General features: G+C 38.5%; 2 protein-coding genes across 3 annotated transcripts; one reads left to right on the plus strand and one right to left on the minus strand.

The window, feature by feature from the left end:
- Positions 1-13,518: 13,518 nt before the first annotated feature.
- LOC117490381 (microfibrillar-associated protein 3-like) lies at positions 13,519-17,789 on the minus strand. The gene is made up of 3 exons (XM_034140100.1): positions 17,547-17,789; positions 16,475-16,808; positions 13,519-15,680 (listed from the first exon to the last, which is right to left on the minus strand). The coding sequence occupies exons 2-3, from the start codon at positions 16,761-16,763 to the stop codon at positions 14,971-14,973; spliced, it is 999 nt and encodes a 332-aa protein (XP_033995991.1). The 5' UTR covers positions 16,764-16,808; positions 17,547-17,789; the 3' UTR covers positions 13,519-14,970.
- Positions 17,790-18,413: 624 nt separating this feature from the next.
- fam114a2 (family with sequence similarity 114 member A2) lies at positions 18,414-25,454 on the plus strand. 2 transcript variants are annotated; one of them, XM_034140102.1, is made up of 14 exons: positions 18,414-18,660; positions 19,286-19,512; positions 19,933-20,032; positions 20,185-20,286; positions 20,376-20,479; positions 20,950-21,084; positions 21,526-21,690; positions 21,788-21,911; positions 22,270-22,355; positions 22,653-22,751; positions 23,148-23,269; positions 23,365-23,437; positions 23,530-23,583; positions 24,005-25,454. In XM_034140102.1, the coding sequence occupies exons 2-14, from the start codon at positions 19,306-19,308 to the stop codon at positions 24,104-24,106; spliced, it is 1,473 nt and encodes a 490-aa protein (XP_033995993.1). In that variant the 5' UTR covers positions 18,414-18,660; positions 19,286-19,305; the 3' UTR covers positions 24,107-25,454. The 2 variants fall into 2 exon arrangements, with proteins under 2 accessions (XP_033995993.1, XP_033995992.1); XM_034140101.1 differs by having other exon boundaries at positions 18,415-18,660; positions 23,145-23,269.
- The last annotated feature ends 33 nt before the right edge of the window (positions 25,455-25,487 follow it).

A 25,487-nucleotide genomic window follows, 5' to 3' on the forward strand; every position in this document is an offset into this window, starting at 1 on the left:
TGCAAACCACCCTTGGTGTTATAGTACAGTTAGTTGCTAGCTGTTGCCATGTGTGAGGTATTTTGTTGTGATTTGCTGAATGTGTTATATCGCAGGTGAAAACTGGAATAAAATATGGCTGTTAATAAAATAAACACTGAATCTAGCAGACCACAATTTCAGTTTTTATATATTCATTTAATTTTGAAATAACTTGTGAAGTATTTGCCCTAAACAAATTGCGCTTTATTTCATGGTCCCCACCTGTGATGACTAGGCTTCATTGTTAACATTCCCTCTTGCTATCCAATCCTTTGTGTTTCACAATAAACTTTAAAATGCAACACCTGTTTTGTTATCTGCTTCAGAGTCTTGCTCGTCTGCATCCTGCTCGACTGCAAAGCAGTGTTTTCCACTTTTCTTTTGCTGAGTGAGGGATCACGACTTAGATATATATTTACAAGCATATATTATATATTTAGCTGATTCTTTCACACTGAGTGATTCATGGTGAGAAGATGGAGTGGCTAGACATGTGTATATTGCTTACAATGCTGGCAGATACAGGTCTAACCTGTGTCTTTTCTTTCTTCATCCTTAAATCAAACACCAACCAAGAAGACTTGCACGTGTTTATATTTGCACAATTGACTTGATAAAGGAAATACCACATAGTTGGGGGAAGATAGAAACTAGTCATTTTTTTTCTTTCATTACTAGACACCAGTAAATGCACCTGTTACACTTATTGAACGCATATTTCTATCATGAATTTTCGAAATGTATAGATAATATAGCCTGATATATTTCATGTTTATAATACAAACCTTTTTAAATCATACCATACCTTACCCCTTTCATGATAAACAAAATAGAAAAACAAAGATTTTTTTTATCATTTTTGACATTCTGAAACTTGAAATTTCTTTTTTAAAGAACTTTGAAACAAGTGGACTCTTAGCTTGCAATTTGCTAAAAGGTGTCAGTACAACATGTACTGGCAATTCAGTGTCAGTATGGTGTAACAGATATTTTATCCTTAAAGTGTCAAGATTGTGGTTAAAAAAGTACTGGAGGAAAAAGTGATAAAGTAATACAAATGTGACGCCTGAACTTCACATCAGCATTCAGAACACGAGCCTCCCTGAGGCAGCATTCATAAATATGTTATGAGCACGGCCTGCCGCTACTATACAGTCCAGCAGTAATGGATATTCAGGGTGAAGGAGCTCTTGTGAGAGCAGCATGTAAAGGATGACTGAGCTGGAGTTAGTAACGCACCATTAACTGACTCCTCAGGATGCTCACAGACTGGGGAGAGAAGGAAACCCGGCTGGTCAGGAAATCGATATAAAGCACATCAGTATGTGAGTCAGTGAGAGAAGGGGAGGATTATGTTTGCAATATCAGGATCACGTTAAACACAGAGTGCAATAAACACCCAGGAATGTTCTTGTAGATGCTTGTACTAAACAAGTTTGACTGTGCATGCTGACACAAGGTGCAAAGACAACCCGATCTTCCATAGTGCAGGTCAACAGCAAAGGCTGCATAATTGATATCTGCATGTACTGTATAGCACTTGACTTTGTCTGTTTTTTTTTATTTCAAGGCCCCACACTTGCACTTTAAGTATTGCTGCTAAGCTATATACAGTATAAATGGCATAACAAAAGAAAACTGTAAAAGACAGATAATTGACAAATAAATGGTAAATGTAAACAAGTAACGCTAAAGACTACAATGAATGGTCCAATCAATTACATGTAAAGCAATCCAGGAAGTTACAGCATGTAACTTTGCATGTTGCTAATTATGTTTGTATAACTCATACAGTATGAAAATCAACAGACAATATATGTGTTCATTTCTGTTGCACAGTTTGTTTGGAAACAAACTATGTGTTCTGCTGTTGGTAGCAGGGTAAGGGTTAGGGTTTTGGGGAAAAAAACAATAAAAGTTTATAAAAGCCCTGTTTGGTCTGCGTTATATATATCCTTTATTTAACCAGGTAAAAGACTCATTGAGATTACAATCTCTTTTTCAAGAGTGACCTGGCCAAGAAGGGCAGCATGAACAAAGTTACAACAGATAAAACACAGAGAAGACAGGCAGACAAATACAGCTGTAAAACACAAATAAAATGGCACATTAGCCAGTCGATATGCGAAATAAAACAAACTATTAAAAATCTTTCAAAACTGGCAACATTTAAAACGATTTTAAGATATACGAGCACTCACATCTACCAATGGTGTCATGTTATCTGTCCTTTAAGATGGACCTGAATTCCCCCATAGTGATTAAATCAGAGAGTTTCAGCTCCTTCTGTGTTAATCTTTTTTTTAATGAAATAACGAAAATGCAATAAAAGGGATAGAAGAGAGCAGCAGCTGAAGCACAGAGCGTATGCGGCGGGGTTAAAACCTGACACTCCTGTGTCCGAGGCTGTGTCCCACAACATCTGGTAAAAGACCTGGTAAGTGGGTTAAAAACATCTGGCTAAAAGTACCGAGGTTGACTTTGTTTAAAATCGCCATGCAGGTAAAATGTGTGTGAAAAAATTAATGATAAATAAATACATAAAAGTGCTTAGTAAAATAAGTGCTTTTAAAAACAAGTGCTGGTAATAAAAATCACATCAACCCAAATGTTAAAATATGTAAGATATAAAACAAATATGTAAAATGTAAAATAAAAAATATAAAACGCACACAGGTTAGTAGGCAGACGGGGAGGGAAAATATTTTTAAATAAAGTCAACCAAGTGTCCCTAAAAGTGTTTAAAACCCAGGCCGAGGTCTAGAGAGGTGGTGCAAGGGGTTATTTCAGGGTGTTTCCCTGCTGGAGGCTCCAACATCCATTTAAAATGGAAAGAAATAACTAAAATAAAAATAAAATAATATAAATAATGTTTAAATAGGAAACGGGGGATTAATAATATATAAAAAAGAATAAAATATATAACCTCCTCATTTGGAACCTAATGAAATAAGAAAACATCCAATACACCGTGCAAGCATAGAATAAACTGTGACATGTAAAATATAAATAATAATAGATAAAATATAAGAAGAATATATAACATGGTAGTATTACTAATAATAAACAAAAAAAAAACATGCATTTAAAATTCATAAAAAGGGTTAGGACAAGGGGCTATTTACCACTCGTAGTGGAGTTTAAAATGTGATTTAGGTGTAGGCACAAAAGTAAGAGCGATTAGGTATAGATATGATATTGATGATGCGTATAATCTTGGATTTAGGTTTAGGCACCAAAGTCAGAGTGGTTAGGTTGCCTGGAACATTTAGGTAGTCTATTGCACCACGGTCACACTAAGCCGCGGTTTTCGAATCCTAATTGGGAGAGTGCAACCGCGAGGGAGAGTAGTCTACACAAAACGTAGACAATACCAGACTATGATCTCTAAAACAAGGAATTAAAGACTCCCCCACGTCTCCCCGTGAGACGGCAACTGTGAAAAGTAGTGATGGGAATTATGGCTCTTTGAAGGGAGCCGGATCTTATGGCTCCGTTCCTTTCAAAGAGCCGTTCAAAAGAGCCGTTCAAAAGAGCGCCTTATCACTGCCTGGGTTTTGGTTGAAGTGCATCCAAATGCTGCTGCATTTTCGCGTTTGGCTCATTTTCCATCCGGAAAACACGTCGTCTACCTGTCCTGTACCACTTGTTATGACTTCTCTGTCTCGCGTATTCCATTAAGACCCACCCCATCTCACTCCTCGTGCTGAAACCTACCAATCAGAGTAGGGGCGGGTCTTCACAGAATACGTTTGGGGAACAAGCGGGTTAAGACCGCCGGTGGGTTCTTAACAGGTTCTTTTCACGACACTGTGTCTCAGGGCTTCTTAATATTTAAAAAACTATGAATGTGTCATACCCTCCTAACGGGAAGAAACTCAGCTAACTGATGATACGAACCATTTTTACCGAAACAAAACACAAGTCTCACAAGAAGGGTCTAAATGAGCCCTGAGCGAAAACATGCTAACGCACTTTGCACAAAACTCTAGGTATGAATCGATCGATATACTTATCGGATCTGCACAAACAAGCTTAGCTAACATGCTGAGATTCCACAGATTATAGAAATATAAGTATCATCACTGAGCGATCAGAACTTGCGACAGGGGAAGCAAATACAGACAACACACAACGTAGCTTTAGGTAGCAAAACACGGAGATATGCTCACCTTTTGCTGTTATTCCGATCAAAAGTTGTATTCAATGGCATTAAAACGATAAAAACGCTGCTGAGGGTTAATCCATAGGTTAATCCAATGTGTCTGTCACTTTGAAAAAACTATTGATAATCCATAATTCCATTTGTATGTAAAAATTGGAGAATTAATATTAGCTGCTAATGGTAGCCACCAGAGTGTATCGCAGCTTCCGGTTTTGGCTACGCGTCACTCTCACTCCTTATTTGGTAACATGTGTGTGTATGTGGAACTTCCCCTCGATTCCATTGGCTTTAGCGGTTAAAAATAAATGTCAATCATCAAAATCGACCAAGGGGGGCCAGAGATAGGTCAAATCCACCCAAATGACCCCAGAAGTGTTTTCTTTTTGCTAAATCTCTCTAAGAAGGTCAAATTTCACTTGTTTTGCATCAATCTTGATACAGGGTACTTATTATATGTTATAGTTTGGATTCCTAAAGCTTTTAGTCTACTATCCCATCATTCAAGGGTGGTTTTCACTATAAGTAATGTTTTTCTTTTGGACGGACACAATCATTTACATTTCTTCACTATGTTCAATCTGAATTTACTTTAAAATAAAAAAAATCTATATTGATTCTGACTCTTCTACATCCAACTCACAGGTTTGTCATTGCTTTGAGAAAAAAGATTATTCATTTTCCCCTTTTAGAAGTGTAGTTATGGTCATTTGTTCTGGGAATGTCATTTTCGAGCCTGAGACCTGGAAAACAGGCTCGGGGCTTAACAGGAAGGTGAGTGGATTTTGGCAGGCAGTGAGTGCGGACTAACGATTGAACGATAAAAAGAACGGCTCTCAACAAGTACGACTCGGTTGCCATCGTTCGTTCCAAAGAACCGTTCAAAATAATCGGCTTGTTCGCGACCGACATATCACTAGTGAAAAGACAAAACCCGAAGTCCTCCTGTGCATCACATCAAATGCAGGGATTCAGGATTAGGCACCAGAGTCAAAATGGTCAAATCTATGGCAATTAAAAAGGACCAGGCCTAGACATTATATTGATGTGCATATTCTAGGATTGGGTTTAGACACAAAAGTCAGAGTGGTTAGGTATAGGGCAATCCAATAGGATAAGGTTTAGATATCAGGGTTAGGGTTTTGGGGAACGTGCTCTGTGTGCGTGTGTTGTTGAGTAAATCTGTCTGCAGTTTATGGGTGTGTGCTTAAAATTTTGTTTACACAAGCTGTTGCTCCCATGTGGCGGTTCTCCCTGTATAAAAGCTTTCTGGAAAATTCAATGTGTTAAAAGTGCTGCCAAATGAGCAAACACACACTGACAGCATTTGACTGCTGTGCAATTCAGCTGCGGGAGTCAAAACAATAAACCAAAGCTGTAACGGAGGATGAGATGTTCGCCTCGTCCTTACCTCGATCCATTTAAGTGTGGAAGGTGTGATAGTTCTCATTCAAGGAGTCACTGGAGCTCGGAGGGAGATGAAGACATTGAGTACAAATAATGTCCTAACGGGTAGAAATCTAACATCTAATCTGTCTTTTTTAGTTTGGGCAATTGCACGTAAATTAATTGACACTAAAAGCGAGAGGCCTCCCTGGTTTCCGGTGCAGTTTGACATGAAATAAGACGTTACATGGATTGTCAATGTCATACAAGAGCAGCCACTCAGGGGAGCTTAATGAGAACATCAGAGAAATGAACCCAAGGCTGTAGACGGTGGAGAAATGAAGCATTAAAATGGTAGGATGTCTCATGGGTGCGGAGAGGAAAAGATAACTTTCTTTCAGCTGTGAGTAAAACAAGGACACTCTCCTTTAATCTTAAAAACCAGGCTTTATATCCTTCTCATCTGCAGCCATCATCCCTGCATGAGTCATTTCAAATGGTTACAACACATTGGAAGGGACAGCCAGCCAAGTTCTTTAGATATAACTTTAACCCTTATGTTGTGTTCGGGTCTCCCGTGACCCGTTTCAAGTTAAAATTATATAATAACTACGCTCTAGTTTTTTTTATCGGAGCAAGGCTTCATGATATCCTCCACAACAGCTATATAAACACTACAAAACTGATTTTGACCATTTTAGCCAAGTCTGAAGGTCTCTAACAAAAAAGTGTATAATTTGGTGTTCGGGTCTGGGAAGACCCGGCAGAATTGTTGGGAGTGACTCGGGGTCAAATTTGGCCCAATCAAGATTCATCTTTGACTTTAGACAACCCACCCCCACCCCCTTCATCCACTGTAACAATAATTGTATGCAACATGCACCTGGTCTCCCCCTCCCTCTGCCCCCCTCCCCCCCACGGGAACTCCACCTTTAACAAAGAATATGTACACTAACACTTGAACCTGAACACACACATGCATGTGTGCAATATGTGGTGTAATGTGTTTTGGGGCCATAAAATAAAATTACAACAGGATTGTACGTTCGTACATCCTTTTTACTCACCACCAGCAGTCTTCTACTCTTCACAGCCTTTGTTGGCACATTGCTGAATATCTTGGCTCAAAAATTCCACCTTTAATCTTGAGCAGATAATAAACATGACCATACCTTAACATATCCATTGTATTTACCTAACATTACATATACTGTGACTGCCATGCAAAGATATATTATAGAAAATAATGATGATAATTTTCAGCTTTAATGTGCATCAACATTAGACGAATCATGTAGGAATTGTTGCTCTCTTAACCTTAACCTTAAATTATTTTTTAAACTACAGTTGTTAATATTTTGCAACAAAAAACAACATACACTTCCTTGCTGCATCTTGCTTGCTGTGTCAGGTCTGTACTGCAGCCAAATTCACTTCCTGTTTGTTTAAGGGGTCTTTCTGCCCTCAGTCTGGTCGTCAGCAGTGAAACACATATCAGTCAGTTTATTGTTTGCCAAGTGTTTAAATTAAGGGACTGTGTAACAAAATGCCACAAGTCACATCACTGTTTATCAAATATTAAGACATAATTATTACCCAACAGTCATTGTTTGATGTTAAACTCAGGAAATATAGCAATTGCAATACAAAGACAAAACTATACAAATCTCATCTGACTTTACCTGACTATCTATACTATAGCTTCCTGGAATCAAAGAAGTGTAAACTCAAACAACAGATGGTTTATTTATGTGATGCCACTGCACACTTTCACACTTAGTAAACGTGTTTGCAGTGTGTCATGTATTTGAAGATTGAGCACAGACTGTATAATTGACATGCCAGTTGCCATGACCTATATAAAACTGAATGAATGTTATTGCTATGCAGCCTGTATGGAGCTCATGTTGGATGTTGGCAAGTCCTTAAATAATGCTCTGTAGCCTGGGACTCCCGCTGACAGCTCGTCTTAGACTGATTTATGTAAATAAAAAAAAACAGAGCTAAAATCTCCTATTTGAATAGTAGCTTCAGTAACTTGCAGTCATTACAGTTATGTTACACAGTAACTTTCAGTCTTATTTCACTGAGGAGCACATCCTACCTGTCCGTGAAAAGATGGAGGAAGAAGCTGATCAATAAATATTTCACAAGTTTCATTACTGCATATTTATAGTGTGTCTGCTACTCAGTAAATCTGTCTGAGTCCGTGCTGTGAAACAATCTTTAACCCAAAAGCCACAAAGTTGAGCCGTGCAGCGCAGGCGAGGCCGTCTCATCTAATTCAACCATCCTGCCAAATGAAGCCCACAGAGCCGTTACTGCCAACTGACAACAAGAGCAGAATCTTGTTTGCTCATCCACTGCTGTGTGAAGTTTGTCTTTGAAAGCATCAGGACAGATATGTGCGACGGAAAAATACTCACTGCAGTGATGGAAATTAACTTGTAAATTCCAGTGAATTTGAGATTGTATTTGTGATCTTGCTTTATACAGTCAGTTAGTTTTCTCCTCAGTAGGGATAAAAGTGTAGATTGAGAACTTTGTAAGCATTGAAAAGGTAAGAAAACAGTATTTAACGGGAAAAATAAACCAAAAACTCCCACTCTATATTAATAATAACAAGGTTGTCTGAATCTAAGTATTTATACTAAATAAAAGACATTCAATACAAACGTACATATTGAAAATTCTGGTTTTAAAATGAAACAACATGGGGCAGATATTGCTCAGTTAATAGAGAAGGTCATTCAATAAATGAAACTTTGGTAGTTTGATACCAAGTTCCTAGTGCGAATAGTCCTTTAACTATAGGGGAAAGAAAAGTGAGTTGTTAAATCGATGTAATGTAAATCAAAAGTACATTTTAAATGCACAGCCATAAAGCAATCACTATCTTCGTGTGTGTTTGTTAAACTAATCGATAGAAAAACTAATTAAAATAGACCTCATAACACGTTCTCCTATTAGCCGAGACTTTCATCATTATACTTTAGTTCGAGTTTGCCCTAAAATTGAATTGGCTATATTTATGTTATCTACAAATAAAAGTCCAAATATCACAAAAAAAGTAATTTCCTTACTAAATGGCAGTACACAAAACATGTTATCATGTTATTTGATGTTTAAAAGGAATGACCACATTTTACTTGCAAGCAACCCTATGTATTTTTGCAAATGATGACTGTTGTCTCCCTTACAGAACAGGCAGTGTCAGCGCACCACAAAGCCTTTTACCCTGCAGACCTATTGAACACAGAACAAGTTATATACATAGTTGGATGTTGTAAATGTACTTATTTACTTTATCAGTGTTTGCTAATAAGCAAGCAACTTGCTAGCTTTCCAGCATTGGCACAGCCTCAGTAAAGAGTGAGAAGTGGCAGAATCAATGTTGTGTGATTATATCTTCCTTTGGTTCTTCACGGTGAGGGTGGGTGGTTGGATAAAAGAGTCATTTAGATTAGATTGATGATTAGATTATTTGTCTTTGTCACACATAATCATGTTCAAATCCTGGCTCTTACCAAGAATCAGTGTTGATTTTCATGAACACAATATTTTTCAAAAACCTAACCACAAAAGTTGGCAGTTGAGAAAACACTCAAATGGTCAGGCACCTGTTTTGGAAAACTCTGATAAATTGTTGTTCTGATGATTGGGCTGCGAGATCTAAAAACACGTTTTTTATACATTGACAGTGAAAAACATCCCTTTTTCCTAGGTGAATGTACCCAAATAAAAATATAGCATAAAGCTTGTTTCTGAATATATCAGTTAATTATTTGTTTTATTTCCAAAAGATCAGATTCTGTAATCCAAGAGCTGATGCATTATCAAACTTTTCTATTGGCTATGTTTAGGCACTTGGTTGAAGTTAGGGACAGGAGACTGGAAGCTGCAAGTGAACAGGATGTGAAGTCTGGTTGTATATACAATGGCATGAGCTGTTTGAATATTAAAAAAATGAACACAATGAAAGGTCAGACTTTGGCTGGATCAAGGCCAAAATCGAAAAATAGCCGCTTGATATATATAATGAACATTTTGAATTGCAGGCTTGAGCAGAGGACCTTCACAAAAATATACAGTATACATATACAATTGCCTTTTGTGTTTGAACTGAAGAAAGATAATGAAAATGAAGGACCTTTGCGGCAATTTCTACAGAACCCAGAGCCATAATTTAAGGCACTTAATCGTGGTCTGACTCACATAACACAACAAATTAAAAGCTGCAGCAGGCTTTCTTTGTTCATTTGTGACTCGGATTGCTCTCAGTGGAAAGAGCAAACCTGGACTCCAGAGTGGAGGCAATTTCCTGCTCAAGTTTAGATTTTCTTCTGACTTTCTGAAGTTGGAAGAAAACGTTTTTTTATTAATACCTTAAGCTTTTGATTCAGACAAACAAACAAACAAACACAATGGGCTCAGAAAATAAAGCTATCCCTGCCTTTTAGAGAGGGAAGTGAGTGACAGCGAGAGTTGGATCAAAATGAACTTCTATTATCCGCAATGTTTTAAAATTGATAAGAACTTTTCTAAAATAGATCCACAATGTGAGTGTGTCTGTACAATAGGGTATGTTATTCCTGAAAAATGTTTTTTTTACCATTTGCAGAACACTCTAATGTTTTTTTAAATACATTTAGGGACTCTGGCACTTGATGAGTAACTCATTTCTAATTTATCCTTATTTGTCTCTTCATAATATAAGCCTGTGTTTTATTTTTAATCTGTTTGTAATTCAATAAAAAATAGGAAAGCACGTATTGTTTTGACATGCAACAGATGCAAGAGTGATGTTTGTTGTTAATATCCATTAAAAGTGGATTTGTTTTTCTGAATCTAATACTTCACCATAAAGCCAATTAGCTGTTTCATAGTCTTGAATTATTTCCACTGAATTCTGGAACACTTCAACAACGTATTTTTGTTTTAGTTTTCTGACTTCTATTTATTCAAAATCAAGGTTGAGGAGGAACTCGGTGCTCAGGATCACAGTGGGTCATTAATATTCTGCCAATAACTTTAAATAGTTGATGGTAGAATATAGTGTATGGTGACAAAAGAATAAGCCTTACACAGACATTGTGCCATGGAGATATCTTTCTGTACATAGCAGCTGTACAGTTGACTACACTTTCATTAAAGTAAGAAAAACAATGTAGTCCTATCATTTAACATGCATGTTGGAAATGTTCATTTGAGCAAAATGAGAGAATAACTACCTAGGTCCATGTGTATGCAAGGTATGTTTGTCTGTGCACTGAAAAAGTGGCCACAGTCCAAGATGAGAAGATGTAAATATTTTTATTTTATTTGTCTCTCTAGGTTTTGTAGTGTGACATGTGCTGAAATCCCGCACACTGACACATTTCTCATAAACATAATACTAACAGTGCAAATCAAAGACACATCGTTTGCATTATTCATTTAGCTAGTATTCCCCTATCATTAGACACTATGTTGCACTAGCAATATAGAGAAAAAGAGACTGTTCAATTAGTCAATTTCTAATTCATTAATTCCAATAAATTGCTATTGTAGAAATAAATAATGGATTCATAATTATTGAGTTTATGATGAAGCTTTCATCTTCAATAAATGTTCCTTCTTAACACCAAAGTACATAGTTATTTCCACAGAAATAAATCATTACCACATTTACATTTACATCCGTCCTTGACCCCATGAGCATTTACTTCAGGAAGGAAAAATGGCTGGGAAATAACCACCCAGACCTAACCAGAAGCTTTCAATTTGCAGAGTGATGATTATGTTTCCCAAACAATCTCAGTGGTCCAACGTTTGACCTCCAACTTCCTTCAGGGCTTTAAAGACACACTCATCTCACACTGACTTCCTCGTAGTCAGAACCTTTCCATGAGACCTAATTTGGGCAACATCATTGCTCGCCACTCTCCCTCCTGATGTTTTCTGTCTGTGCGGTAAATATCTGTCTAATATCCAAGGAGCCATGAGAGGATGTGACCCCAATACCTCCACCCGGTCCCCAGCAGCCCAGCCTGCCACTGTGATGCTGCTTCAGCCATTATTTCCCATTAGTGCTTGACAGCAGGCCGTTTGTAGCAGCGAGACCCTGCAGAGAATCAGGTCAGCCACAGTGCCTCTGCCCTATTGTTGGCACATGTGCTGCTCGACCTCGATGGACCCTTCGTGGGTCCACATTTTTGGCGGAGGTTATCTAAAAATAAGGACAAACAAGCTTGAAACCTACATTGGTCGTAAATAGGTTGCTCACTGAAAGCAAACACTTTGATTTAAGCTATATTTCTATGTCAAACCAAAACATACCTGAGCATGTACACTTTATTTATTGAGCACTTTTCAAAATGTACTTTTGGGAGTGCTTTGGGAAGTTGAGCTTTTGCCAAGGTGAAGACTTAGATTCTAAAGACTTAGATGGACCAATCTTGTGCAACGATAGTAAAGCAATTTATCTGTTGCTGTTACAGAAAAAAGAAAACTTTGGAGTGTTTGTTTGTCCTTCATTCTACAAGACAATCCAGCTCTAAGCTAAGAAAGGGAACATTGTGTTTGGGAACATGCCAAGAAATCACTAAAGTGAACTCATACGCACACACCGCCAGAACAGCCAAACTAATCACTATTGCAGGATCTACACCGTGTCCTCTTGTCTATGAACAGTAATGACAAGCACTATTCTCATTGTGTCATTAATGTATCATCTCCTGTCCTTGGCTCTTCTCATTCCTTCAGGGTGATTGAAAATAAAATGTAATCAGCCACAGTTTTTTATGACCTAGGTTTATGAGCAATTTAAATTTAAATTCAAAATGTACTGCATGCACAGGTTTTATTCATTTATCTACAAGACACATCCAGTCTCTGGAAGCCCGTCTTGCATTTAAACACACTCAAGTTGCAAATTAACAAACAAGTTGCTATAAATATGTCCTTCAAGCTACTCAATCTATTTTATATTCTTCTTTATATTTACTCTAACACACACACACATCCATATGCACCTTCAGTCCTTTTTAGACGGGTACATTGGTTAACTTTGATGACAGAGACCACTAGAAATATCCTATCCCTAAAATCTTTCTCCCCCTTCTATTTGAATGTCTGCTTTGGCTCGGCATGATGAATGATCGCTCTGACCAATCAATTCTATTTAGATAAGCTTCCCTCCAGAGAGGACAGGAAAGGGAAGAAGGATGGATCTTTTGACAATTTTATTTAACAACGAGGCCCAAGGTTATTGTTATTGTGGCTGCTCTCCAACCTGATTTTCAGGTAGGACAGACTGATAGCTGTTTTCTAAGAGATTAACCTCTGAGAAAGTACTGCGAGTACAGCAGCCGTGTACAGGAGGAGCTAAATAAAGCATCAGTATATCATGTTCTAATAAGAGGGGAAATTAAAAAATGTGTTCATTGGTAGTGTGTTATTGCAGATACATGACACCTAAAAATAAGTTATGTAAGTGTTGATTTCTTCCAGTGCAATTGCCCAAAAAAGCCACATGTACATAAAGTGTTGGAGCAAGCAGTTGCTTAAGGGAAATATTTAGGGAAATAAATGTGTATCTTCAAGTTTGTGTGTAATAAATAATGATGCTCTGGTATACATTGGACTGTGTGTATTACAAATATTACACTGGCATTTTCTAGCTTTATCCCTTTTATGACATCTGTCAAACTAAGATGTACAACCGTTTAAGATTGTCTAACTATTTTCACTGTTTCAACCAGATCCCATAAATCTGGTCATTAAATCATTCCTCTGCTGTCTCTTTAACAAAGATATTGCACATTATGTGTAAAATGAAAAAGCTTTTTGGGTGGTGAATGAGCCAATATTATTATAGCTGATGATTGTGAAAGTTAAGTTTTACCCAACATCCCCCCCCAGTGGGTTATTTGCAGTGTTACCTGAAAGGGCAGAAATAACCACCAGACTAACATTTGGACGTTTTTTATTGCATTTATTTAATGATTATTACTTATAGGAAACTGTTGCTTTGGATCCCTGCAAATGACCTTTTCAGCACCCATTTCACACATCTAAACATCTTTAAATGATTACACCTTCACATCAACAACAGCACATAAACAATTACAAGACTCGGCAAAAGAATATCACAACCAATAAACAGTATCACAACACACAAATTGTCCAAACTCTTGTTCCATCCACGTACCTGATATACATGTTTTACTCCCGAGATACAGGAACACATCCGTGGAGTTGTGTCTCTAATTATGGCTAAAACATTTTTGTTTGTTATAAAACTTCTCAATCACTTCTCCAAGCACAATGTCATGTTTTTAAATGACTATTTTGTCATTAACTTCCAAAGCATAAACAAGCTCATTATAAACATCTTCATGGTCTAATTTTACTGAAACAAATCAGTTTCATGAGCCTTTGACCCCATGTAGAGGTGCCGCTGTTATTGAGGACACATTTGTATGAGCAGACACCTTACCCAGTATATGGACAAACTGTGTTCTTATCATTACACATGGAAACTTCCAAAGAAAATGTCCAAAATGAGAAATGCAGAGGAAATGCTGCACCACCATCATTAAGAAAAAAAAGAGTCCCTGACTTATACAGGCATGCATTTATCAAAATGTGATAGATTACACCTGCATGGTAATGTTTGAAACATTTTCCATTTCATTTGACATTGAAGCCGTGTAATCACTTGTAAATTCCAGTTCCTCTGCTGCCTTTGAAACATCCACGTCAAAGTGACTTGTTATTGAGGCATCATTTCTAAGTCTTCCACTTCTTACAGTGAGTGTCAGATGATTGACAGGAAGCAGTGACATGAAATCAATCAACACAATGAAATGACAATATTTTATTACAACTTGTTGTCCTGAAACATAAACAATGAAGTTATATATTGTCAAATTCTGAGCTATGTTGATGGAGTTTATAAGAATTAAGGATTTGTTCTGAAACAGCTTTTTGGTTTCTGAAAGCAACATTTGACCTGTCAAATCACTGGTAAAGCATGTAGTATTGATAATGTGGCAAATGACTCTAGTCAAATGTCATCCCTGCATGGAAATACTTTCATGCAGAAGGGAGGATGAACATGACTCAGCAGATATTTGGTTCGCCACAGTTGTAGTCATATTGTACAAGATCCTTTGTAGTGAGGATGCCCATCTCACAGAAAAGAAAGTGGAAAACAGACAGAGAAAAATGCTAAAGAGCTGTTCTTTTGCAAATCAACAAGCAGAACCAGACTCACTAAATCTTAATGATAACAATCCCCAATTTTCAACCCAATTTGCTCATGTTTCTTCTTTTTCAAATGTATTCTAAACCCTTGCATTTGGACAGCTAACACTTCCGAAGATGTGTTTTTTTTCTGACCGATCTAAGATCTATGCCTATATGTTGCTCTCATAGGACACACTTGTTCGTGAGCCAGGCAAACGTAGGCCCATCTCAGCATCCTCATCAGAAACTGTGTGGATCGAAACTTTGACATCCAAGTCACCTTCAGTGTGGCGTCCACTTGACAGTAGTGCCTGGCAAACCTCCTCCTCCTCATGGCCTATATCTGGTCTGATCACAGACAACGATGTCTCACCGTGAGACCCTTTGTTCCCCGTGTCCACGACCTCCTCTGAGAACGTGCGGCAGTTGAGGATGAGCGGCGGCAGAGGAACGCTTCGAGCCAGATCCTCCATGTGCCGAGCGAACTCCATGGTCTTGTACTGTGTGACCTTGGCGAGCTCCAGCGTCTTGGCGGACGTGATGATGGGAATGTGCTTGGCGACCTCCAACGCCTTCTGCAGCTTCTCTGCGCCCTCGGTGCGGAAGAACTCGTTGATGGCTCTCTCGGTCTTCCTGAGGTGGCTGCTGACCATGCAAAGCCGTGCTATGTTGAGGGGCACGGTGATGGCGAAGGCCACCAGGCAGACGATGACGAAGTACAGGCCCAGGCCACTGCTGTTGTGGGCTACACGAATAGTTACGGTGTAGTTTTTAGTCTCGCCTGTCCAACTGGTGGTGACGCAGGTGTAGCGGCCGCGATCATTGAAGGAGACCAGAGTGATGTTCAGAGCTCCATTCTCCTGAATCTGCCATTTTTCATCTGAAGGCGAAACACAAATGACAAGGTTTTTTTTTTACCAAAAAACTATAAAACCGCGATTTGGGAAAAATGTAAACTGATTTTAACAACTCATCCCCTTCACTGTAGTAACTCAGCATCAAAATATTTACATAGGTCAACAAACCCCATAAGCACTCATTTCTCAATATCATTTAAATAAGTACACAAAAACGACCTGATAAGAAAAAAGTGGTTCACGATACTATAATACATTATTGTCAGATCAAGCTTGACATTTTTCTTGATTTAACATAACATTACAATGACAGAGCACAATATGTTCAAGAATCTTTAACATACATTTGACCGTGAATTGACTGCATTCAATTTAAGGATTGGCTGGTGCAAAGAAAGAGTGATTGAGTCTAACTTCATTAAATTGTGGGACCCTGTATCACCAATTTGATTTTGATCTGTATATTGATTTGATTATAGATTTCAGAACATCAATGCTTCTCCAGTGTAGTGTCAAAGTGCACTAGCAAAGGATCTGATTAATTATCTAAGAGTGCTGTAATTATGTTGTTGACATAGTAGGGTTTTTGACAAACCTCTGTTGAAAAAACAGTTTCAGAACAATGCACATTAAGGATGAGGCAGGGTATCGGATACACCGTAATGACAGATTTCAGGTCTTTATAAAAAACACAAGAAGATGGAGTGTATTTTTTTCTTTTTTTAAATATAAAAAACAACTATGGGTCTAAAGAACTCAATGTTCTTCATGAACTCTTTCTCCGCACAGCATTTCCTGCCCTCTCCTCAGTCCTTACCCAGCAGAGGTCCATTAGAGTTGAACCACTTGGTGTCATTGTAGCCTCCGGTCACATTACACTCTATCAGCGCGGTGGTTCCCTCATTTACCACAATGTCCCCGCTGGCGAGGATGACCAGACGCATGAGGGGCACCGGCACCGCCACCGGCCCCGCCACCGGCCCCGGCACCGGCACCGGCACCGCCTCCGCTTCTGACCCATTCTGAGCTCCGTCTGCTGCCCAGCCACCGAAGAGCAGGACTGTGAGAAGCAGGTGAAATAGGTGGCGTCTCTGAGGTGGCAACATGTCGGAAAGAGTTAGAGCTTCAGCTCACATTTAGATGAGAAGAACCTGCAAAACAGGAAGAGTCTACTGTTATGTTTCACGCAGCAACACAGGATTTTAAACACTTACTTTTTTGTGTCTTCATAAGAGTCATGTCCATATTAGAACAATCTTTATAGAATCCGTCATTGACATTTCATCTTTATACAATTCAGTATTTTAACATAGACATATGGATTTTCACAACATCTTCTTTCACTTAGGCCTATTCCTTTTTAGTGACAAATGTAAACCAAATATTAACATCTAGACGTTCAAGGCCAAAACTTTACGATATAAAAAGACAGACATCTTTTTCTTCTTCAATAATTACCACTCATTTTTTGCCTTTGCTTTTTCCATCACAATTTTTAACTAAAATCATATTTAGATATCTAATTAGATTTAATTTTCTTTATTTTGAACTAAAAATAATTTGATTAAGATGATGTCTAGGGAGCACAGTCTTGTATGGGTTAGTGTGTATAGGGTGATAACATAGTCTTATGACTATTATATCATAACTCAGCGTAGTATTGCAGTACATAGGCCTACGGTACATTTATGCTTTGGTGTTATGTGAAAGGAATAGTAGAGTAAACAATCAGTTTATAATAGTTATCAAGTAACAACAACAGTATGTCAAGCTCAGCTGGAATAATATGTGTGTATTTAGTGCATTTAACTGAAGGAAAAACCTACAGATAAAACAGAATCACCAAATTCACCAGAACCTAAACTGACAACATTCACAATGTTTCCCACCTGCTGCTCGGACAGCGACCAAACCAACTAATCCTCGAGCGACATAGACATCCAAAAAATTAACTGGAATATATTCCTTTTAGTTTTAAAGTATGTTACTCAGTTTTAACACGCAATTGTTAGAACAAAGCAGACACGAGCTGCCTGTCCGGTCCGTCTACTTCCTGCTTCAAGTAAGAGGGAGTGGGTGTGGCTAAATTGTTGGCAATTCTCCCAAGATGCAGCAGGAGAAGGTGGGTGATAGGATTGTACCTGCTAGTGGAAAGATGTCATGCTGAAGTACAGCTTGTGTTATGATTACTATTAATAATTAATAATGATAACATGTTCATATAAGACTGTCATCCATTTGTATTTTGTATTTGCCATCAAGTTAAACGTTTTGAGGATAGTGCACATTGTTAGCATTTTTTCGAGAATAAATTAATATACAACTAATACACATTAATGCCTTGTGTTTTAAAAAAATCAAAATTATTAAAGCTTTTTTCCTTACTGTAATTTTGTTGTGAAAAAATACCGTTCCGGAAGTACTGTTTTGATTTGACTGTATTTTAGTACTTCTTGCATCAAGCTAATTTATGCGATGACCGGCATTACGGTTTGACTTTCTTCAAAATAAAATCGTTACACCTCCAACGCTTGGAAAATAAAATAGTATGTTGAAGGAAAGAGACATTTGAGTAAATATCTCATTCTATGAAATAAAATAAAAAGAGGACATCTTTGACATATTTTGATATGAAGATGTTTTTCAATCTGTTTCGTTGGATGGAATCGCTTTACAAGAATACTTACACGGACCCTTTGACCTCTGTTTTTAGCCACCAACTTTTGTTTTGAAAAGTCAGCCGGAAGCTATTCTTCTCATTGTGTCTAACTGTCAGTTACTGGTCAGTAAAAACAAAATGTGACGTGGCTAATCCTTGTGGACAAAAAGAACGAGAAACCCTGAAGCAATAACTGTTTACGGGAAAACTAAAAGGCGTTAAAGGTGCTGAAAGACAGGTGCAAACTGAAATATAAGAGGCAGACCTGTCGTGCTGTTGATTTGGGGAAGGAAGGTTAGCAGGCTGGGGTTAACTGCTAGCATCAAAACACTGACAGCAACAAGGTGAGTTGGTAGCTAAAGTGAATCAATGTGTGTTGTATATCAATGTGTGTAGCTAAAGTGTATCAGTGTGTTGTTTTTCCACTAAAGTATGTGTATTAATATAGTTATACAAACAGCGTTATATGTTTTAAACGTGCGCTTCTTCTAGTCATTCTGTCAAATTAACATAACATATTAGCATCTCAATGTAAAGCATTTATAGCAATTTAACTAATACAACCATATTGCTAATTGTCAAAGGAATATGTCACTGAATGTAAGCTTCATATTATAAACATCATAACATCGATTCTTATTCCTGATGTGTATTTGCATGCACAGAGATACTGTACTTACTACTTTATGTGGACACCTAAATCCCAGAATGGACTTTAAACTGACACTCTGCAGCTGCACAGATAACTGACTGCTTAGTTGACTGCTGTTCCCTGGGTGTTGAGGAAATGCATTCTGGGAAATGTATGTTATCACTGATTGAAGGAAAGTGGTTTCACAAAAACAGTGAATTCCACTTTCTGTAAAGTAACAACTGGAATTAAGTTGTTTGATATAACAATTGAGACTGATTGGATATTTCCTTAAACATCAAATATTATGTTATAATTGTTATATTTTCACTTTAAAGGCATGTACTAAGACATTAAGATGTCAGACAGCGAAGCTCCAGCCGCTCCAGAGGTGTCTACAGAGGATGGCTCTCCTGCAGAAACCCCTGACAGATCCTCACCGACCACTCCTGACAACTCCACTGACGTTGCCCCGACGAGGAAAGCCAGGAGGAGACCAGAAATCCAACCAGTAGCTGAAGTCGAGGAGAAGCCAAAAGTAGAGGAGCAGCCCGCAGAGGCACCAGTGAGATAATTATTGTTTATACTAGAAATACATGCTAATTGTATGAGAGCATATGCCATTAAAAATACAAACATTTGGTAACATTTTCTGAGCCTGACGATCATGGTGAGGCTAAGCCACGTAAAATAAAATGATGTCTGAGACAGATACTTTTGGGTACGCATGTATTCTAAAAGGAGAGGCTGATTTAAAACCATCTCAAGTCATCTCCTGGCTCTACACTGAGTATTATAAATGTGTTTTAAACAAGATGCCGTGGTGTTCTTTTACTAAAGCAAAACCTAACTCTGTAACTACCCAAAGGTCACACCAAAGATCACTTTTGCACTGAAGTAATTGATTTCTTACTCATTTGCAACTTTTCTCTTTCCACCTCCTCCTTTTCTTTTGCCCTTTCTTTCCCGTCTTCCTCTCTCTCAGACACCCAGTCAGTCCACGGTGTCTCAGGGTGGCTGGGGATACTGGGGCAGTTGGGGGAAAACCATCTTATCTACAGCAACAGCTACTGTGGCCACTGTGGGTGAGTATAGACCACCATATACACAATGCTCATGGTGGTCCTTTCAGTTATCTACTCTGAGAACTAAAGCCGGTAATCTAATTATCACATGTTTAGGGTTTAAACTCACCACATTTCTGTTTTCAACCATTAAATCTCTTCTGTCCATCCAGGCCAAGGCCTCACTCAGGTGATAGAGAAGGCTGAGACATCGCTGGGATTCCCCAGTCCCACTGAACTCTCGGCGCGAGTAGAGGAAGAGCAGAAGGAGCAAGGTGGGGCTTTACTGTATGATAACACATCCCACCTTTTCTCCATATTGTCTTAGCCTTGTATAATGTGTTTTTTTTTGCTCTTCCTGAAGCTGAATCCAGCAGTGAGACGGACAGAGTGCCGGGCGATGGCTCTGCGGCGGTGGAAAGTGCGTTTGGGATGCTGTCTTCGCTCACTAGCGTCGTCCAGAGCACAGTAAGCAGGAATATCCACTGTTCTTGCATCTGAAATATCCAGTTTCATATGGTAGAGTTGAAATAGTAGTAACAGTTGTATACAGTACAAATAGAAGTAGGAAGGGGGAAGGTAACAGTGTTTATGTATGCATGTGTCTTTATTTAATACCTAGTGTAACCATTGGAACAAATGCATGCACATTATCTTTCATCAGTACATGCTTTGTCCCAAAACATAACTTTTTTTGTGGACTTTTGATATTGGACTCACAATACTCAACCATGGCATTCTTGTTTTACTTTTATGTATGCACCACAACACCAAGTCAAATTCCTCGTACGTTTAAACCTACCTGGTAATAAACCTGCTTCTGATTCTGATTCTTCTGATAAGGATTGACCATGGCATCAGTGAAAATGGATGCTAAGAACATACAGCTTTCGGGAAATGATGATTTTTCTTTCATTTGTATTTCCTTCTCCTCTCAGGGGAAAACGATGATAACTGGCGGTCTGGATGCTCTGGAGTTCATCGGGAAGAAGACGATGGATGTGATAGCAGAAGGCGATCCTGGCTTCAAGAAGACCAAAGGGCTGATGAATAGGAACTCCACTCTGTCTCAGGTGGGCATACTGGGGTCAAACATGCACATTAGGAGGACAAACACCTATAAAGACAGATAATATATCATGACATACCTCTTAATATCAGTTTATAATCAAAAGTGAGCTGAACCAAAATGTATCTAGCAAGAAGAAACTTGATTTAACTGCTGGTTTGAAGAGAAAAGCACATTTTCATCCCATTTGTTAAAGCACTGTAACAATAGGGTAAAACTACTGTAAGACAAATATCCCAATGGATATAAATCCAATAAGAAGACACAAGATGTAAATAAAAACAAACTTAACTTAGGTATCTTTACAAAATAATCAGCATACCAGAAATCAGTTTTATCAGCATTAATGTGAACCAAACTGACTAACTCTAGTTGAACTCCTGATTGTCTAACGGGTAACATTTGTCCACTCTCTCTCAACTTCTCCTCTCTCTCTGCATCGTAGGTGTTGAGGGAGGCGAAGGAGCGTGAGGAGCAGCAGACGGCAGAAACAGAGTCTTCAGATTCCGAGAAGAAGATGGTCGCTCACTACGGGATGCTGTTTGACGAATTTCAGGGTCTGTCACACCTCGAGGCACTGGAGATTCTGTCTCGAGAGAGCGAGTCTAAGGTACAATGAAACCTGCTGTGGCTGAAATTAATTTCTCCTGATAATACCCTCAAATGTGACTTTGTTTTTGTGTTTTTTTTATGTGTGTGTCCTGTAGGTGAAGTCAGTGCTGACCACTCTCTCAGGAGATGAGCGGGTTCAGCTCAGAGAGGATCTGGAGCTCATCAAGGAGTCTTTCTCCCTGGTAGAGTTTGATGATGAGGAGGTGGACGAGAAGAAAGGTAAAATCCCTGTGAAATGCTAGCACTGCCACATTAATACAGCCCCAAACACACCAGAATTTATGATTACATTACATTGCATTTAGCTGACGCTGTTATCCAAGGCGACTTACAATAAGTGCATTCGACCAAGAAGATACAAACTTGAAGAAAACAGAATCATATAAGTACATCAGGTTTCATAGAGCCAACACATTTCAAGTGCTTCTCAACTGGCTTTAGATAAGCCAGTCCTTTTTTTAGTATAAGTGCTTTGGTAGTAATTGTATTGCTCGAAGTAGAGTCGAAAGAGATGAGTTTTCAGTCTGATACATTAATGATACACTTGCATTGATTAATTGTACATTTCTGATTCCAGATGAAGACGGCTCAGAGTTTGAGAGGGAGTTAACAGAGTCCTTGGAGGGTCTCAGTGTCACTGCCACAGCAGAGAAACTCAGCAAGGTACCAACCCACACTTTTCTGTGTTTTAGATTGTTCAGTTTGAGTTGAGAACATTATTTGTGAGGCTGATATTTTAGTCTTTTTGATGCAGCCCTACAAAAAAAAACAGGCATATGTATCGGTATAGAAAATAATCATACATTACAGGTTCAAAAGTTATGTAGAGTTGAGGCAGTACAAGTTGTACAGGTGTTATTTTAGATTCTATTCGATTTTGCAGTTCCTGTTTTTATTGTGGTAAACAATAAAGCAATCTGGGTTGGGGAAGTTACTCACATGGTCTCTTACCTCCAACAGGCCTGTAGGAGCACCTGCAGCCAGATCACCGACATGACCAAACCAGAGCAGGAAGAAGAGGGGAGCGAGGAGGGTGTGAAGAAAACACTTTCTGTGGAGGTATGCTCATATCATCAATATTTCATATTACAAAGAAGGGAATCATTTGAAGTCGCTATCAGATTAACTTGCTTTTTTAACAGTCGGATGGTGGATGCGGTAAATGTAGGGCAATTTTACTTGACTGTTTGATTGATCAATTATCTCATTGCACCACCCTTTACTCACATGCTAAGATGCTCCTAGCAGACGTTGCTATTGGACTTTTGATTTGTGTGGGTGTCAGAGTAAAGGCAGGACATTTGGTGAAGTGAAACCGTTTTAATGTAAACCCTTTATGTGCTGCTGGATGTATTTGTAGAAAGCTGAATATTTCCATCTACACAGTTTCTCTTCTCATGTTGATTCTTGTCCATTTAGTGTGTGTGATTGTGTGTGTGTTGTATTTGTAAGGAGGTCCACGCTGCAGCCATCAGGAGTCTGGCAGAGTTGACGGCTCGCTCCATCGAGCTGTTCCACAAACTGGCTGAGATGATCCTGTTCTCCAACAGCAGCACAGAGGCCAGCGCCCTGTCACAGTGAGATGCCTTTCTGTTTGGGGACACTGCAGGACTGTAGAAAGTCACATCTGGACTGTTATTAAACATCTGTATTTGTATGTTTCCTTCCTCAGGTTAACTGTTGTCTTGTGTAAAGAAATCTCACTGCTTTCCAAGAAGTTTACCTCCTGCTTAACAACGGCAGGGGTGAGTGTGATGTTTCTAACTTTTCTCTACTTTTTACACTGCCGCTGTTTATTCATCAGAAACCAACCGAATTTGATCTTTCTTTTTTACAGTCGAACGAAAAGGGAGATGTCCTCAACCCGCTGATAACAGGAGTCTTTTTAGAGGTTTGTGGCACTCTCTTCACATACAGTGACATTAAGTCACAATATTTCATTTTCAAACAGTCCAGAGGAAGTAAATCTGTGATCATCTGGACATCAAAAAATAAAAACCTATATGAGGATACTGCATCAGCAAAAGATACAACTTCCTTTTACATGATTATTTAGGGAAATATTGAGTTGTAAAAACTCAATTTCTTAAGATTAGTAAAGAGTGGAAAATACATGGTGCATGTGATCTCAGATCATTGTTCGACATTCTTTTCTCCTTGAAGGACAAAATCAATTATTCTAAAGCCGAAGTAACAGGATAGGGAGATTGATTGTCGGTATTCGTGCCAAAGGGCTTTTACAGGCACTGTCAAGACCATTTCGGAATGATTTTCAATTGGTGTTGACATGTTTGAATCATCCCTCCTCTCAGGCATCCAACAGTGCGTCTTACATCCAGGATGCTTTCCAGCTGCTGAGGCCCATAGTGGAGATCTCCCACATCCAGAGGAGCGCTGAGTCCACAGAGCAGTGAGACGCTGACGTCCTGTCTCCCCCCCCCCCGCTGCCCTGACAGCACAGAACTGACACATCGTTTTCAGGACAGAATCAACAGCACATCTGGGAGGAAAAGTGTGTTTTTGTGAAACAGTGTTAACTTTGCAGGCATTTTGCTAATCCCAGTAGATGTACTCACTGAGGTAAAGTGTTGAGAAGGTCTTGGTCTACCAGCTAAGAGAAACCTTACCCTATTATTCTTTCTTTTATTCCAACATGTACACTCTTTCTTACTGACAGCACTTGTCGATTTAAAGTAGAAGTGGAGGACTATTACATATAAATCAATGACAGTTATATTTAAGCCATTTCCAATACAGTTCACACAATGCTGAACACATCTATACCCGCCAGGAACCGCTCTTAAGAAAGATACATACAGCATAAAAACAAAAGTGGTTATTTGTTTGTAAAAATGTGTCTCATAATAATGTGTAAGATAGATTGATAATGTATTTTCTCTTTACTGCACAATAGCTGGACCTTTGTATGCATATTTCTCTAACACTGTTCCCTTGGAGCAGTTTGGGGGAGGGTGAGTGTCTTTGGATGCAAGTATTGAACAAAATTGAACACTCTGGGTTCTAGCTGACTCAGGAAGCCTTGGATTACTTTTTTAAATATAAAACACACATGTATTGTCATTTTATTGTTTGACAACCTTGTTGTCATTTTATTGTTTGACAACCTTGTTTTCATTTTATTGTAGAGCAATATCAACTTTTAAGTATTTCCATTGCCCTGCAAATACAGTAGGCATCTTTACATATTTAGGTGACTCTCCATGTTCAAATATCTTCCGGCTGTTTTTTTTCTCTTTAGCCACCGCTAAAATTGAAGACTAAAGACTTAACACTAATAACATTTTTATTGATGTGAGACTTGTCTGGATAACTTAAAGCGAAGACATGCACATTTCAAGTTTGAGCTGCTGGAATCCAAACACAAAAAATGACAGACAGGACCTTTTTGGACTCAGCTTGTATTTTTAACAACTAGGCCCCATTTTTAGCTTTCTCCCAATTTCTGATGAACCTGACAAAACTCACAGCTCTGTTTTATCTTTATTTCAAATTTCAGTGCTCCAACTTTGTTGTCATGAATTTCATTACGCATGAAACGTAAGCTTACCTCCAGGTGTTTCAGCTTCTACCTGCCATGATAATTGAGGTTGTCTTCAAGCCAATAACTTCCAGTTGTATGATATTACACTGCCTACAGCTATGTGATGTGGGCAAGTAAAGGGATATTTTTTCAAAAAACATACTGTAATGTATATCAGATATTTTGATGGTTTTCAAATAAATGTGCTTTCCTAGAGGCCACGTTTGTGTTTTGTTTTTTATATGAGTGTGAAA

The sequence above is a fragment of the Trematomus bernacchii genome, unplaced genomic scaffold (genome assembly GCF_902827165.1).
Source record: "Trematomus bernacchii unplaced genomic scaffold, fTreBer1.1, whole genome shotgun sequence".
In the NCBI taxonomy this organism is placed as follows: Eukaryota; Metazoa; Chordata; class Actinopteri; order Perciformes; family Nototheniidae; genus Trematomus; species Trematomus bernacchii.